This window comes from Chaetodon trifascialis, chromosome 14, assembly GCF_039877785.1.
Source record: "Chaetodon trifascialis isolate fChaTrf1 chromosome 14, fChaTrf1.hap1, whole genome shotgun sequence".
NCBI classification, from domain to species: domain Eukaryota; kingdom Metazoa; phylum Chordata; class Actinopteri; order Chaetodontiformes; family Chaetodontidae; genus Chaetodon; species Chaetodon trifascialis.
Genome location: NC_092069.1, coordinates 9,291,589 through 9,309,337, shown reverse-complemented (window position 1 = coordinate 9,309,337; position 17,749 = coordinate 9,291,589). Strand labels below are relative to the sequence as shown.

The 17,749-nt window shown below is 41.1% G+C and overlaps 2 protein-coding genes across 2 annotated transcripts in view; both read right to left on the bottom strand.

The window, feature by feature from the left end:
* LOC139341940 (alcohol dehydrogenase 1-like) overlaps positions 1-17,749 on the bottom strand; it is a 48,277-nt gene that overhangs the window by 9,992 nt on the left and 20,536 nt on the right. The window lies entirely within an intron of this gene.
* Positions 4,380-9,815, bottom strand: LOC139342438 (alcohol dehydrogenase 1-like). The gene is made up of 8 exons (XM_070979530.1): positions 9,633-9,815; positions 9,346-9,487; positions 5,967-6,048; positions 5,567-5,783; positions 5,109-5,369; positions 4,775-4,907; positions 4,522-4,660; positions 4,380-4,413 (listed from the first exon to the last, which is right to left on the bottom strand). Exons 1-8 carry the CDS (start codon positions 9,813-9,815, stop codon positions 4,380-4,382), a joined length of 1,191 nt encoding a protein of 396 aa, XP_070835631.1.

The following is a 17,749-nucleotide window of genomic DNA, read 5'->3' as shown; positions in this document are numbered from 1 at the left end:
AACAGGCAACAAGATATAGCCTATGAATGAGTAAACTGAGAGGTGTCAGTTAGGTGGATTTTGTTCCAGACAAAACAAGACAGGTTAGCTACTTCCACTTGTATCCACTCTTCATGCTGACCTAAACTAACCTGCTGCTGGCTCTTGCTCAATTGTATTGACATGAGAGCGGTATAGATCTTCGTGTCTAACTTAAGGCAAGAAAGCGAATAAACATATTTCCCAAAACCCTTCCTTTAACATAGTTTAACAATGATAACAGTGAAAATGTCATAACAAGACTTACAGGAAAATTAACCTTGACATAGGCTGGCACAGTGACCTGTATAATAGTGGCTAGAGGTGGATGCTGCAATACTTAAAATATTTTGTGCACTGAGGCCACTTAAAAGCATTCTGACTAGAAACATTACAAATTTGCATGGCTTGTGTACAGCCCAGGACATGATTGCCCCTCAGCTAAAACCACCCAGAACAACATTACTCCCCACCTGCAGAGCATCAATGACATCAGTGAGCTGAGTTGCCTGTTTAGTGCCCAAAGGATACTAAAAGACAATAACCTGATCACCCTGCTGCTCTCTGGCAAGCGATACAGGAGTATTCGCTGCCCTACCACTAGAACCCACAGAGCAGCTTCTTTGCTGAGTTTGAGAGACCCTTAAAATCATTCTGTGCATTCCACCTTGACCTTGACCTTCTTGTGTAGCATGCAGGGAGTACAACTAGCATTCTGTGGTGCAACCCTGTGTTGTGGAGTGAAAACTAAATGAACCTTGAACTTTGAAATGAAACTTGGAATCTGACCATGTTGCAGTGGAAGGTGGTTGGTTATGACTCATCATTTTTCTCTGTCTTATTACAGGCAGACTTACTACAGCCAAATCATTGTTTATTCAGTTTGCTTGTCTGGTTTTTTGATGAGCAAACAAGAACTTTTACTGCACAAAACCTTCTTGCCACTGAGTCAGGCAGTCTTCAAACCCTGCAAAGAACAACTTTAGTTAGAGTAGTGAGTAGCAGTAAATGAAAACAGAGACCTGCACGAATCAGTGAGCTAAAAGACACTGAAACAGTCCATCGAGCTGAGAGGAACTGCAAAGTTGGGTCATAATTCTCAGTGGTTCGTTACTACCAATGATCCCTTTTATTTCATGTGATCCATTGCTAATACAAAAGTATTGATTTTAGCAATTTTATTGCTTGTGAGCTCATTGCACAGGCAAGCTAATGTCAGGGGTATTTCTTGTACTTCTGCTCAAGTTTTTGGCTTTTTAAAAAATCATGAAATGACCCTCCAAACTTTTTGGAGTATGTAAACCATGGAGGGGCCAAACGGCGCTTTGCAATTTCTCATTTTGATGAGCTAAATAAATAACCATTACAATTATAACTATTATCAACCACACAAGATTCATTTGTCAATAGATTAAACCTTCATTGCACATGAGACTAATAGCCTTTACTAGTAGTAAATTTTACAATTACACAGCTCAATTGAGCTACCTCGATCTGGTGAGGTTAATGTTGCCCACATGTGCATGACAATACAGCAAGTCAGGATCAAGTCAGACACAAATCTGCCAAGCATGCTTGGCTGAGAGTCTGGGCTCTACTGTTATGTTTTGGCAGGTTTTGGACACAATAAGAGACACACAGACGGGAGGCAGGGGTAAAATAGGAATTTTCTGAATTGATAATGAAGGGAGACTGCAGACACGCCGGAAACTTGTAGCTGAGAGTCCTGGTAATAGAAGGTGGGGCACTGAGTTGGAGAGCACAGAACTCAGGTGGTGTGAGTACAGCATTTAAGGCATGTGGTGGCAGAGGCACCAGTCCACTGGTTGTGGACTAAATATAAACTTCTCCTCATAGGTGACACTCATGAAGCAGCCAACTCTGCCACTAAGCAGCGGAAACAGTCTAGCAACAAGTCCTCTGCAGTCCAGTCTTTATGCTGTGCTTGATTGTGATGAGTCTCAGCTGTGTGGGAGCCGGCTCCGAAGCCACCTGGAGAACCACGCCCAGCCTCTGCCGAAAAAGGGCAAACAGGAACCAAGCCCCACACCTCTCCACAGCACACAAAAAAATACTAGAATTTTCCCAAACCACCACCACCTGTCTCCTTTTCAATTTTATTCACATTTTGAAAGTCCAGAGGCGGGCAGTTTTCTGTGCCTATAGTGCATGATTTATATAAAATCACGATGACTCAAACAATAAAATGACTGCAATTATAAATAACAGTAAAACAATTCATAGAAGAAAACGTTCTGTTGTTTTACAGAATGACAAAACTTGAGATTCCACATGCAACAAGTCACAAGTGTTCTGCAGAAAATAGGAACAAACATCACAGGGGTTGTGTGAACTCAAAAAATGTGTTCAAGGATTGTTATTGACCATCTATCGACTATTATAGATGCAATTTCAATTCGATGATGAATACATGATTACAGCAAAAACAGTTGTGATTCTGTCAGTGGACAAATTTACCTGTAGAAATTAAAAATGTGAGGTTGCGGTGCTACTTTTGTCAAAGTAGAAAGAGATGACATGTACAATTGTCATACTATAGCTACGACAGCCTGTGTTATTCTTTTTGGGAGCCTGGTTGGCCTACTGGTAAGTGTGAAAGGCTGAATAAAAGTAACCACAGTAAATCCAGTGTGTGCAAATCCAAACATGGATTCTTCTGAATCAGCTATTTTCTTCCCAAGACAATGATAATGATTTTAGGAAAAGCGGACCCAAAAAACAGAGCAATCATGAGCTCTCCATTCAACATTAGCTGTGATTACGTAATTATATGGTTTCATATAATTTTATCTAGTGTGTCTGCTGTTTAATTGCAATATATATTCATTAAAACCAGACAGAGGCACTGCTCAGGGACAGAACCTGCAGCTCATTCAGACAGAATAATTACACTTTGTACCAAGTCAAGCAAACATTGATATAATGAGGCAGATTTGAGTAAACCTGAGCTAAAATTATGTGACTGACACTTTGAATGCAGTTTAAGCATTCAAAGACATGACAGACAATGCTGTAGACATGTAAATGCTGTTTCTTTTTTTTTTTTTTATTTCTTGTTTTTGCTTTTACAAAGCATTTTATAAAGTAACACAACATGAACATGGGGTGTTTTCTGACACAATTTTAAAGCAAATTAATTACCAATCAAGTACATTTTGATATAGAGAAGAAACTTAAACAAAAGAAGTGCGTTTCAGGGAAATGTACATTTTCCATTACTTCCATATGTCATTGTCATTTAGATTACTGGAGCCTCACTGAGAAAGTGATTCTTTCCATTGCATACACATCGTAAATAATATCATACCATTCATCTATAGATGGGATGTCTGGCTTGAGCCATTTCTTTGTAATTGCTTTTCTAGCAGCTAGACTCAGTATTCCAAATAAATATTTATTTTTCACACTTACATTAGCTGAGTGTACAAGCCCAAAAAGAAGTTCGTCCCATTTAAATGTAATGTCGGTTCCAAATATAGTTACTAGTTCTGAATAAACCTTGCCCCAAGAAAATATTTATTTTTGGATGGGTCCAGAACATATGGTAGTGATTGGCTTCCTGAGAACGACACAACCTCCAACAGCTAAAAGATGCTGTATGATAGCTCTGCTGAGCAGGTGTAATGAAATACCTAATGAGGCACTTCCAGCCGAAAGATCTCCATGAGTTTGAGCTTGATATCCTCCACTGAAATTCACAGCATTTTATCCAGGTATCTTCTGAAAGGCAGCTGTTGGTTTCCCTGTGGCATCCATCTTATTTGGAGCAAAGTCAAGATCGTAGCAGCACCATTTCAGGATCTTTACCTCATCTAACATATCATTTCTAGTGATAATATTTAACCATGTTTTCAGAGATAAGTTGATCCATTTATTTCCTGTTTCCATCAGGCATTTAATTAGTCTTTTATCCCCTATTCTTGCTTGAATTGGCATCGTCCCAGATATGTTTTCTTCAATTTCCTTCCATCTTGCTTTGTAATCTGAGACACACCAACAGAACAGGATCTTTAGCTGGGCCAATATATAGTAATCTTTTAGGCATGGAAGAGCCAGTCCACCCTTATTCTTTGACAACTGAAGAGTTTGGAACCTTATTCTTGTTTTTTTTTCTCCTGCCAAATGTGTAAATGCTGTTTCTATGGCACACAACACAATAAAACCACAACACAAACAAGGAAACCAGAGAGGCCTTCTGTTCAGACAATTTATTTTGCCCTATGAACACACACATTATTTGATAGATCTCCTTATTCTGTGCATTGTATTATTTGTATGAATATAACTGTGAGAGAGTGGTAAATTAATGCTTTGGGGTCATTGACAGCATCACAGTGGTCTTATTGTGGAGAAACATTCAGGACCGTCCGGATGCTGTGAAACAAACATAACTGAGAAGTGAGCAGACGTGAACCTATTCATTTATCTGTGTTGTTGTTGAGTCATGAATGGTTTAGAAAGTATATAGTATAGTAAACCTACCATTTGCCGTGCTTCATCAGTTCAATGGCATCATTGACCTTGTCCAAAGTCATGTTATGAGTGATGAACTCATCCAGCTTCAGCTTCTTGTCCAGGTAAGCTTTAACCATCTGAGGCACTTCATCTCTACTCTTAAAGCCTTAATCACAAAATAATCAGAATAAAAGCATAGAGTCTTTTCCAGCATACAAATCGCTAAGAAATCACAGAACACAAGCCCCCAGCCATTTAGTTATGGTCATATTTGTCCCACCTCCAAATACAGAGCCCTTCCATGTACGTCCAGCGATGAGCTGAATTGGTCGGACAGAAATATCCTGCAAGTCTGTAAAGCCAACAACGACACTGACACCCCAGCCTTGCACACAAGACTCCAAGGCACTGCGCTAGATGGAGAAACAGCACAAAGTCAGTGGGCTTGTAACCAGAAAAATTCAGATTTAAATAAACGACACTCAGCTCTTCAATAATTACTGCTGGAACAAGAACAAGCAAGCTCAGTTGACCTTGGAATAAAGGTTGTCATTGTAATGGTTAGGTGACACGTCTTTGATATTCTTGAAGCAGATGAAATCAAATCATCTTACCATGACTTCTACATTCCCAACGCATTCCAGGGAAAAGTCCACTCCTCCATCAGTCATCTCAGACAGCACTTGGCTGATGGGTTTATTGTGATCCTTGGGGTTCATGAAGTCAGTCGCACCAAACACCTTGGCTTTCTCAAACTTGTCTGGATTGATGTCAATAGCGATAATCCTCTTGGCTCCTGCAGCCTTGCAGCCCATGACTGCGGCCAAGCCAATAGCTCCCAGGCCAAACACAGCACATGTGGAGCCTGGTTCTACCTAAAGAACAACAGACTTTGGTCAATGTGGCACTTTAGTTTGGACTTTGTAATGCTCTATACAATAACAATCAATGGAAAGATTTTTGTGTCTTGGAATGAATGGTTACTCTACACAAAATGTCTCATTCCGTTGCTTCAATTTAATAATAATAATGAAGAAAAGTGAATCTATCTGCAACAATCAAATAAACAAACCTTAGCAGTTTTAACTGCTGCTCCATACCCTGTGCAGACTGCACAGCCCAGGAGACAGACTTTGTCCAGAGGAGCAGCAGGGTCGATCTTAGCCACAGATATCTGGTTCATCACAATGTACTCAGAGAAGGTACCAGCTCCCAAAAATGGGACCAAATTCTTGTCCTTACAGGTAAACCTGGAGGTTGGTGGTATCATCATGTCTTTCGTGGGCCCCCTGAAACTAAATATGAGTGCTGTACTTCAGTCCTATTAGCAGGTTCACTGAGTGCTTGCAATTTAAGTACAAAGATCTGAAGTATCTGTCCTCTGGTATCATCAGGTGACAATGAACAATGAAAAGTTGGGAATGAAGAGAAAATAGAGTAGATGGCAGGAGACAAGTACTTATTGAGCTCACTGTGCACACTGGTTGGTCTTTGGGCTCTTACAGAAGCGGCATTCTCTGCACTGGGGCATGGGCAATGGGATAACTTTGTCTCCTGAAAGACAAAAACAATAATGCCATGTGACAGTCAGAAGTGAAATTTAGACCAATTTTGGTGCAAAATTACATACAAGAAGATACCCTGCGCTCAGGTAAATGCCCATCCTGCAGAAAATCAACATTTCTAATTTGTCTTTTTTAAGCACAAGAGAATGCTACACAGTAGTGTTGGTTTGCCAATAGCTGTGTTATTGTTAACTTCCATTTTCCACAACCGGAAACTGGAAAACATACAACAAAAGCTGGCAGAGCTGTTTGAGAGGTGTAGCGAGGCTGCAAACAACTCCTCAGGCAGCCAACCACCAAGCATTCCCTTCATCAGACAAGGAGAGATCAGTGGAAAGGGGCAGTTGGTCTTCCCAACAGAGATCATGCAGACAAAGCCTTGTTCTCACTCACCTTGTTTCTCATGAAAAATGGAAAACAGTGCAGCCAGTTTTATTTGTTATAGTATACCGCTCTCCTGGTCCTTATTCCAAATTTATAGCTGAGTTCTCGGAGTCTCTATCAGGTTTAGTCCTTAAAGCAGATAAAGTAATTATTGTAGGTGACTTTAATGTACATGTCGACGTTGATAATGACAGCCTTAGCACTGCGTTTATCTCAGTATTAGACTCAGTTGGCTTCCATCAGAATGTACATGAACCAACTCACTGTTTTAACCACACCCTCAACCTTGTTCTGACATATGGCATTGCAATCAAAGACTTAATAGTCTCCTCACAGAATCCTTTTTTATCGGACCATCATTTAATAACTTTTGAATTCATATTACCAGACTACCAGCCAGTTGGCAAAAATTCTTATACCGGACTCCTGTTTAATAGTGCTGTAGCTAAAATTAAGGATATGATCCCACCAGTATTTAATTCAATGCTATGTCTCAATACAACAAAGGATTCCTATGCTAACATTAGTCCCTCCCAGATTGACTACCTGGTTGATAGTGCTACAGGTTCATTGCGTATGACACTTGACTCTGTTGCTCCCCTAAAAAAGAAGAAAATTAAACAGAGGAGGTTAGCTCCATGGTATACTCCTCAAACCCGCAAATTAAAGCAAACTTCACAGAAAATAGAAAGGAAATGGCGTTCTACAAATTTGGAAGAATTTTGGTTTGCCTGGCAAGACAGTCTTAAGATATACAGGAAAGCCCTCCGCAGTGCCAGGGCAGCCTATTACTCTGCACTAATAGAGGAAAATAAGAACAATCCCAGGTTTCTCTTCAGCACTGTAGCCAGGCTGACAGAGAGCCATAATTCTGTTGAACCATGTATTCCTTTAGCTCTGAACAGTAATGACTTCATGAGCTTCTTTAATGATTAAATTCTGACTATTAGAGACAGAATTCATCGGCTCCTGCCGTCAACAGGTACTGTTTTGTCTTCAAACGCAGAAATCGTAGAAACTGTTACTCAGTCTGTTGCAGTTTTAGACTGTTTTACTTCTGTCGACCTTCACCAACTAATTTCAGTAATTTCATCATCAAAATCATCAACCTGTATTTTAGATCCTATCCCGGCTAAGCTGTTTAAAGAAGTATTACCTCTAATTGACTCTTCAGTATTAGACATGACCTTTATCTAATTGCATCTGATAAAGGATTTGTCTCTGTACTAGTCTTATTGGATCTTAGTGCTGCATTTGACACCATTGACCATGGCATCCTACTTGTCAGATCGCTCTCAGTTTGTACGCATTAATGATGACTCCTCTGTGAACAAAAACTTGTGACAAAACTGAAGTTATAGTAGTAGGCCCGAAACATCTTAGAAAGTCACTTTCTGATGACATAGCAGCTATGGATGGCATTGCGCTGGCCTCCAGCACCACTGTGAAGAATCTGGGAGTCATCTTTGACCAAGACATGTCCTTTCATTCCCATGTAAAACAAATTTCAAGGACTGCCTTTTTTCACCTATGTAATATTGCAAAAATCAGGCATATTTTGTCTCAAAATGATGCAGAAATACTAGTCCATGCATTCGTAACTTCCAGACTGGATTATTGCAATTCCTTACTATCAGGCTGCCCAAATTCATTGCTGAATACTCTCTAGTTGCTCCAGAACGCTGCAGCACGTGTTCTGACAAAAACCAGGAAGAGAGATCATATTTCTCCAATACTCGCCACTCTGCACTGGCTCCCTGTAAAGTTTAGAATAGAGTTTAAAATTCTCCTCCTTACTTACAAAGCCATAAATGGCCAGGCACCTTCTTATCTTAAAGAGCTCATAGTACCTTATTGCCCTACTCGAACACTGCGTTCCCAGAATGCAGGCCTACTTATGGTTCCTAAAGTCTCAAAAAGTAGAACAGGAGTCAGAGCATTTAGCTATCAAGCTCCTCTCCTGTGGAACCATCTTCCAGTCTTTGTCCGGGAGGCAGACACTGTCTCTACATTTAAGAGTAAGCTTAAAACTTTCCTTTTTGATAAAGCTTATAGTTAGGGCTGGATCAGGCTTGTCCTGGACCAGCCCCTGTTGGGGGACCTCCAAAGATACACCAAGCTCCTCTGTCCTTCTGTCTCTCTCCATCTGCACGCTTTTATGTCCTACCACGGTGTGTTACTAACTTAGCTCCTTCCCCGAAGTCTCTGTGCTTGGTCGTCTTGCAGGTTCCACAGTGGCTGAATCTGGATTGTGGTTTGCAGCTGCGTCTCCTGCGTTGGCCCTGCCTGACATCCACTGCAACTGCTACTGCTATTATTACATCCACTGTCACTGTTACTGTGATTGCATGTCTGTCTCTGTCTCTCTCTCTCTCTCTTGGAGCCTGCATCAAGTGGTCATTTGAGGAACTGCACTGCACTTTTTGGCACTTCTGCATTGACTTCATTTTTCAGCCTCTGAGATTGCTGCTTGAATGCAACCCATCCCATGTCTTATTGTTGCTGGTAATTTCAGCATGGCTTTGCTCGCCCTCTTGCTCCTCTATTTTCATTTTTAGTTGAGTTTACTAGTAGGTAAACAGGGCAAACTGATAGTGGATTTTGAGAATGCCTGTCGCAGTGCCAAAGGACAAACTACTACTTCAAATGGTGTGTTTGAATGGACCAAATTCTGAACATTACATTACTGTAAGAATACAAAATTTTGTCCCATGTTTGAATGAAAGTTGCCTGTCTTTATGCCAAGTTTAGTTAAGCTAATCACCTCCCAGCTTCTCCATACTCAACACACAGACATAAGACATATCAGTCTTGTCATCTAAATTTTGGAAAGAAAGCACATACGTACAAAATAAGCACACAGACATATATACATTATATGTATGTGTATACAGATACTGACCTGGCTGAATTTCAGTGACTCCAGGCCCGACGCTCTCTACGATCCCAGCTGCCTCGTGGCCAAGGACTCTTGGGAAGCCATCTTTTTGCTTATTTTCCAAAAGTTGGTACAGGTCGCTATGGCACACTCCAGTTGCCACAATCTGCACCAAAGAGAGTAACCAAACAGTGAAAGCACAAAAATGACTAAAGGGACAGGCTTATTTTGAGTGTTGACTCTCAGTGGGTTCAGAAGGATCAACACCTCCACATTACTTTGAAACTTTTATTTTGTGTTATTATCAATACCTTGATGCGGACCTCGTTGGCCTGTGGTGGGGCTACCTCAATCTCCTCAATCACCAAAGGCTTGTTGGGCTCCCAGGCCACTGCTGCCTTGCACTTGATGACCTGGCGGGCAGTGACACCATGCAAGTTTACGAAACAGTATATTGTAATTTGTATGTACAGATGTGCAGTGCATTTGTGCATTTTATTTGCATGTGACAGGAGAAAAGCTCGGAAGGAGTTGAGTTAGGTCACGTCTAGGGGAGCTTTGTTGTTGGTCTGACCCTTATTTGTTTAACTTCACTCTGTGACTCAAATTTCTCTTTGAGAAAAAAAATCTCTTCTGGCTCTCAACGAAGGCGGACGCTTTTTCTCTTGCTCCCTCCCTGCCCTTATCTGCCCTGCTGCTGCTACTCTTGTCTTGTGCTGTCTGTGTCTGATCTATTGGAGCCTCTCTCTGCATTCTCTCCAAAAACCCAAAATCATGGATTTGATTAGCTGGTCTCTCAATGCAATCGACCAAATTTTCTCGACAAAGAGACTGGGTCAAGGTGAGCCCTCCTGCCCTGACGGAACGTTTGCAGCCGGATACACGATAGACTCCTGGGAGAGGTGGAGGATCGTGTGCCTGTCGATCCTTTCCGTTGAGGATGTTGAAGATGTCTACACATTTGGATTTATGATAACAGGCTTTCTGCTGTCTGGAGTTAGCAGCTTCCTGATTTATCGCAAAGTTCGGAAGTTGATGGCAGGACACTTGGCTACCGAGAGGCTGCCCATCATGGTTGAGGGAATGTGCAGGGCTGTCAACACTCAGACTCATGCAATAAGTGAGATCGGTCGCAAACTGGATGCGATTCTTGATCAAAATCGCTAGCTGGATGCGAATTCTGAACTCCTTCACAGGGTGGATTCCAACTTGGAGAAGCTGTCAGCTCAGCTTGGATCAAACTGACCACCGAATTTGGATATATTTGAATTACAGCCACCAGGAGACTCAGAAAGACTCAAGGCAGACGAAAATTGCAGTGTTGGCCTAACCCAAACAAATTGCTATCTTCATTGGCTCCCTGAGATAACTGGCCTTCACAAGGTCGGCATCTCTCCACTCTCCTGGATGTTATGCAGACAGGACGCTCTGGACCTATCTCCTCCCCCAAACATCCTCTACTCCCGTGAACTTTGTTTCTGGATCAGAACTCTCCGAGGTCATCTCCATGGCTACGGCTGTATCTTCGTCATCAGACGGAAGAGACAATGGGTTGGGACTGAGCAGAGATGATGTACATGGGCTTACTCATACACACACACGAAGAGACATATAACACACACACCCCCCCGTAGTATATCACGGAGGGTTGCTGCGAGGCGCCGTAATGGGCCGCATGCATGCCCCCTCTGTGTCTGTACTGTGAAACCTCCCACCCCCCGAAAACCCTCACCCGCTCCCACATGTGCAAATCTTTGAGTTTTGTTGTAATGTCTTATTATGTTGCTTGTGTGCTGAGGTGTTTTTTTCCTAATCCCACACTTTGCCCCCCCACCCGACACACACACACACACACACACACACACACACACACACACACACACACACACACACACACACACACACACACACACACACACACACACACACACAGGAGTCTAGTTTGGGATTTGCTTTTTTTGCCTCTTCATCCCTCTTGTTCTCCTTTTTCTTATCTAAGTAAACGGGGCGCTGATCGCTGGATTATGCTGACCCACAGTTCTCCTGTTCCTGTACTCCCCATGTTATGTGTCATTGTTTTTTTTTATGTTTCTTGGACGGGATGTAACTGAAATGAAATTTCCCCTCCGGGGGACTAATAAAGGCTTTCTGATTCTGATTTATTGCAATACATTTCAGTGATGCAGAGGGGACAGGGAGACAGAGATATGGACAAAAAGTAGGAGACAGTGAGCTAGCTAGTGTAGCCCCCTCACTCAATTCTATTTTGATTAGTAAAGGATTATATGACACACACCTTTATTGCCCTTTTGCATGGGTGATGAATTGGTGAGAGCTAGGAAAAAAAACGAATCAATTTGGGATCTTCAGTACTGTAACAGTTAAAGGGAAATGACCTCCACTAAAGTGCTAAGAGGCCCGGTTAGCTTACTGAATAGCTATACTGTGGTGTGAGCTTAAACTCCCATGCATCACATACCTTATATTTTTAACCATAAATCACATAACCATCCTATGAATTACATCACTTTGAAACATAAAAGACTGTCACACACAAGAATTTTACGCAAAAATATAGCAATATTTATTTTAAAACCCCAAATAAGATAATAAATGAATTAAATCAAATTTAAATAACACCCGGGATTTGTTACTCAGTCTATTGGTACCATAACCGTTGGCATGCGGTTGGAGCTCATGTGAAAACCTCTGTACTCACAGTCCCGTGGACTGACAGACTCACAGGCTTTCAGTCTCGTTCTCCCCCAATCCAGCACATAGACATAATATACGTAGACGTCTCATTACGTGCTGGAGCGTAATCCAGCGTCGCCGCCATATTGGGTGGGTCTCCGCTAGTACCAGAGCCAACCGAAGTCAACGTAAAGAGCGCAACAATGCCCCCATTTTATTTATTTATTTCATTTTATTTAGCTTCCCAGCCCCAGATACAAGCTTAACAGGGTAGTGTAAGACGCTGGAATGACCTGGAATTTTAAAGCTAACTTTTCCAGGCCTTAAAAAAAAAGAAAGAAGGAAAAAATGTACTGAGCAGGTATATGTGGGAGCTTTGTATGTATGTATGTGTTAAAATCAGTGTATATCACAAACATCAGCAGTTTCAGTCCAGGCTATTATGGAATCTTTGTCATCCTAAAGCTGTGAACAGTTGTTTAAATTTAGACACGTCAGGCCTGAGGCCTGTACCATAAAGCTGGATTACGGCTTAGCGAGATAACTTCAGGCTTAACCCTGGCTTTTCGGTACCATAAAGGTGGCTTACTTTCTATCAGGCTACGTTGCCGTGGTAACCTATGCTGAACTCCTAACCTGCTCCGGAGCAGGATAAGTTCAGGATAAGAGCTCAGCAGGTATAAAAGCCCCACCTACTGACCAATCAGTTCTCTTGGAAAATGGCCTGTCCGTTTTATGAGAACCCGGTGGATCTTGGTGCACAGCTTGTGCGAAGAGCACTCAGGCGCGAGAGAATATTTAGAGATCGCTGTAATCTGTTCGAATTGTCTGAACAATCACTGTACGAAAGGTACAGGTTTTCAGGAGAGGGGTTACAATACATCTGTCAGCTGCTGGAGCCTTACATCAGTAATGTAATGCACCGCAACCACGCGCTGACAGTCCCGCAGACAGTGTGCATTGCACTGAGGTTTTTTGCCACGGGTAATATATTTCTTAGTGATGTTTGTAATTATTATGATGTCTTTAAATCCCTCGTTGGATGGGTTACAAGCAAGCCACAGATAAAATGCCATTAATCAATTATTTGTTTAAGTAAATCATGGATTGATTCATTCATTCATAGGTACTTTTATGTATTCTGTTGGCGATACCGAAAACCTCGGGAAAAACACAGTATGTAGAGTTATTCAGAAAGTCGCGGGGGCCCTGACTGAGCTTGTCGATGCATTCGTGGTGATTCCCGGCCACCTGCCCACGCAATGCATCAAAGAGGGCTTCCTGCAGGTAAGCAAGGTTGATGTGTAATTTCCATAATGTAGACTAAGCCCTGGGATGTTTGCCATTGTATATTGTATTGTATATAGCCTCCAACATGTAGGCCTACATATACATATGCTATATGTATAAGATATAGCAAGCGTACTGACCACTTTGAAGTATATTTTTATACTTATGTTTGATTTGCTCCCATGTTCTCTTTGCTCCACTTGGGTTGCATCTGAAATAATAAGGCTACAATCACATGCCATAACGAAAATTTTCATACACACATACATTTATGGAACACACAAATGTTACTGTGGTCAGATATACAAGTGCAGTCATAGTGGGGAAGTAATATTATAATGGCACTAACTTATGCATTGACATAGTCGGCGATTTTTTGCCAGCAATCCTTGCGCCGTTTGGCAGCTGCAACTGTGTTGCTTTTTGCCTGGATTATTGATTTGTATTCCTTGTATTTATTAATTATTATTGTTTGCTCCTCCGTAGTGAAATATGCGGCGCGGGCTGATTTTTCCATGTTTGCGATTGGTCGCATGCAGCAAACTCCGCCCTTTTTATGTGAGTGCGCACAGATCTAGATTGGACAAGCCTGAATTGAATTAGTGAGTTGATAGCCGGCTTTATGGTACCGAAAATCCGGAGGGCGGATTAAGTGAAGCCCGATAAGTAAGAGGAAGCCCGGCTAGGTTAATCAAGCTTTATGGTACAGGCCTCAGACGGGTGTGTGTGTGTGTGTGTGTGTGTGTGTGTGTGTGTGTACGTGTGTGTGTGTGTGTACGTGTGTGTGTGTGTGTACGTGTGTGTGTACGTGTGTGTGTTTGAAAACAGCAGTGGACTGTGGGCCGACACACATGATGAGTTGGCCAAAAAGAAAAAACCTTCCTCGTTTCGACAGTTTGTTTTGGTGAAGTTTTATTCCAACACAAATTAGTATAAAAACTTACTCAAAGTTTAATACGCATGTCAACAGGTTATGCGAGATGTCTGTTTTTTGTGCGTGTGTTGTGTGCGCGCGCACGCGTGCATGTGCCTGTGCTTAACTTTACATTAAATAAACTCAGCGCACAAAAACAAAAATGAAGAAATTCTTGTGTTATTGGTGTGTGCAGAAGGGCCATGATTATGATTGTGTGTGTGTGTGTGTGAGAGAGAGAGAGAGAGAGAGAGAGAGAGAGAGAGAGAGAGAGAGAGAGAGAGAGAGAGAGAATCAAATGAACAATCAAAATGTTTCTTTATTAAAATCTAAAATTAATTCATTTATACATTTATTAATGGGCCATACCATATGTCTGTATTATGCTCTTTACCAAAGACAAAGTATTTCAGCATGAAAGCATTTGTTTTTAATGTATGACACCGTCCTGTATCATAACTACATCTCTGACGTTTGTAACAAACCAAACAATGTGAAAATCGGGCAAAAATTAGAGGAGTTCTGATGATAATTGTAGCTTGACATACACCTTCCTCCATATAAATAAATGCATTGGGGACGCATGGGAGACCCATCCAAGATGGCGGCCACGCTGAACGTCAGCTCCAATAGGAAGCGGCAGTCAATGAGGCGTTTACGTATGATGTCTATGATCCAGCTAGGCCACAGCTAGCTAGCGAACAAAAGTCCACACGTGGCTATGATATTGGCTGTATATTTCTTTCAAAACACGGCTAATTCTCTCGTCTCAACAGGCTACATTCATTTAACAAACAACCAGCTCTCTTTTATGACTAAACACAGCAATTTCACACAGTTTAAGAAACTTACAAACAGTGCTCGACATCTCTCTCTTCCTCCTGTTTGTCTTGTTTCTCTGCACTTACGTCTGCAGCGCATTCTGTGTTAAGTCCCACCCTTCCAAAAATCCGGTAGGTTACCAAAATAATCCTGACTTGGCACTGACTGGCTATAACAACATGGTGCCATCTGACTAACCAATTTACAACAGAAACAGGACCTGAAAAGTTCAAGGTCTACCCAAACCATAGGATATTTCAACACTTTTCCAAAATCACACAATCACAGAAGTTACATATTTAAAGAGACTATATGTAACAAAAATTAGCAGGGCACTACACTAGCTAAGTTTGGTTTTATTTACATGCCATTGGTTACACCATTCCTCAGTAAATATTGCCACAACAAACCATACAAAGTTTGGATGTTATTGTGTTACATGGCAGAGGAAAAACAAACTTTTCTTCTTTTGTTTTTGCAGCTCATACCCAGAGTTATGCCTGTCAAAACGTTGAGTAACTTGAACCACTGTTTTATTGCTCATGGTTTGGAGTTTTGCTGGTTGGTCAATTGGTAAACCAAAAGGTCTGTTACTGTCACATTCAAATTTCTTGAAGAGTTGAAGGTATCAGTAAAACCTAAAGAATACACTATTAATTTGGCTGCAGTTCTCAAAGGTTCTCTTCAGTTTTTAAACAATTGTAATCTGACAGAAAATAACATTATTAGCACATTAGGAGCTCTCATTATTATTGGAGAAATTGATATTCAGAATAAACTGTGCAGTAACAGACAAATCAGAAATGCTTTGGACTGCTGTAGTTCTTATATCATGGGTGATTTACAGTGGAAAAAGGCCTGTTGTATTCCATCCATCCACACTCGAGCCACTGAATAAGCCTTGTGTGTGCAAATCTTAGATAGATAGATAGATAGATAGATAGATAGATAGATAGATAGATAGATAGATAGATAGATAGATAGATAGATAGATAGATAGGGCACAAATTTTCAGTCTGTGAGCATAAAAAGATCATATAAATATGAGTGCCCATGCATTGATTAATACTTACCTTACCAGCTGTGGTCATGTTTGCTGCAAAGATGAGAATAAAAAAGCGAGAGAGGAGTTATATCAGGACTGTAGCTGCAGGACAGGAGTGCAGAAGGGACACTCATTAAAATGGCAAATTGTTGCATATATACTTTATATAACTGTAGAGGTGTCAGTTTGGTGGATTTGGTTCCCTTTGGACAGAGACAGGTTAATTATTTTCACTTCAAATAGTACAAATAGTAGTTTGCAACCCTGTGTGGTAGAGTGAAAAGTACATGAACCTTGGACCTGAAACCTGGAATCTGACCATGGAATGACCACAGTGGAAGGTGGTTGGTTATGACTCATCATTTTTTCAGACTTTTTACAGGCAGACTTACTACAGCCAACTCACAGTGATTTATTGTTTATTCTATTAATTTTTTTTCGTCTGGCTTTGACATTCCGTCTTTTTTGACAATGAGTAAACCTGAATGTTTACTGCATGTAACTTTCTTGTCACTGAGTCAGGCAGTCTGGGTCCAATCACAGCCATGAACAACTCTGATTAGATCAATAAATAAAGATTATAAGAAAGCCTGTTTACAACTTGATGACAGCGTTTGGCAGCCAGAGAAGTGGAACGGGTTTAGTCCAAGAATTCCGGGTAAAAGAGGGTAAATGAAAACAGAAAAGCTGCACTTATCAGTGAGCTAAAAGCCCCGAAATGCTCCATAGAGCTGAGAGGAACTGCAAAGTTGGGTTAATAATAATTGGGTTGGTAATTCTTGGTAGTTCATTACTACTAATGATCCCTTTTATATACAAGTAATCATGTGATCCATTCATAATACAAAAGTACTGATTATAGTCAGTGGTGTAGTGGTGCTTGAAGAAGTGGGTAAACTCTTAATTTATGTCCCATTTGTTTTAAAGCGACCCATCCAGCAAAGGATAAACGCCCCGTGTTGACATATAAAACTACTATTGCATAGTTCACCCAAAAATGTGCAAGTGGTATTTACACATTGTCGTTTAACAGCAGCACATCAATGAGGGGGAGTGGGGACTGAGCTATTGTGAGCTGTAATGTGAGCATCACCATCGTTCGCTGAGCTGCTGGCGAATAGCACCGACATAGCATCGCGACGTTGTTTCTTCTGAAAGCAGATTGTTGTTTGAGTTGTTCACTTCATATTTCCTTCATTTCCTTCTTTCCATCATTAATTTAATTATTGACTTTATTACCCAACAGGGCAAGCAGGTAGACCACAGACGACAATTATTTTCCTACTCTGATTGGCTTACGCTGATATTCTTACCCAACCAACCAATCAACGAAGGCAACAACGAGTAGTGGCCAATCATAGGCAGAGTAAGGTGGGTCATGCTTTTTCCATCAGAGGAAAAAAATAATTGCAGCACACTACTAAATGGTGCACATCAGAGGGAATTTGTAAATGGGTATACGCAATGCCGACTGAAACATAAGTGGGCATACGCTGTATACCTGTGTATACCACACACTACACTACTGATTATTGCTTCTTTTTTGTTTGTAAGCTAGTTATGCAGGAAAGCTAATGTAAGGGGGATTTCCTACACTTCTGCTCATGTTTTTGGCTTTGAAAAATGAAAATGAATGAAAATTAAATAACCCTCCAAACTCTTTG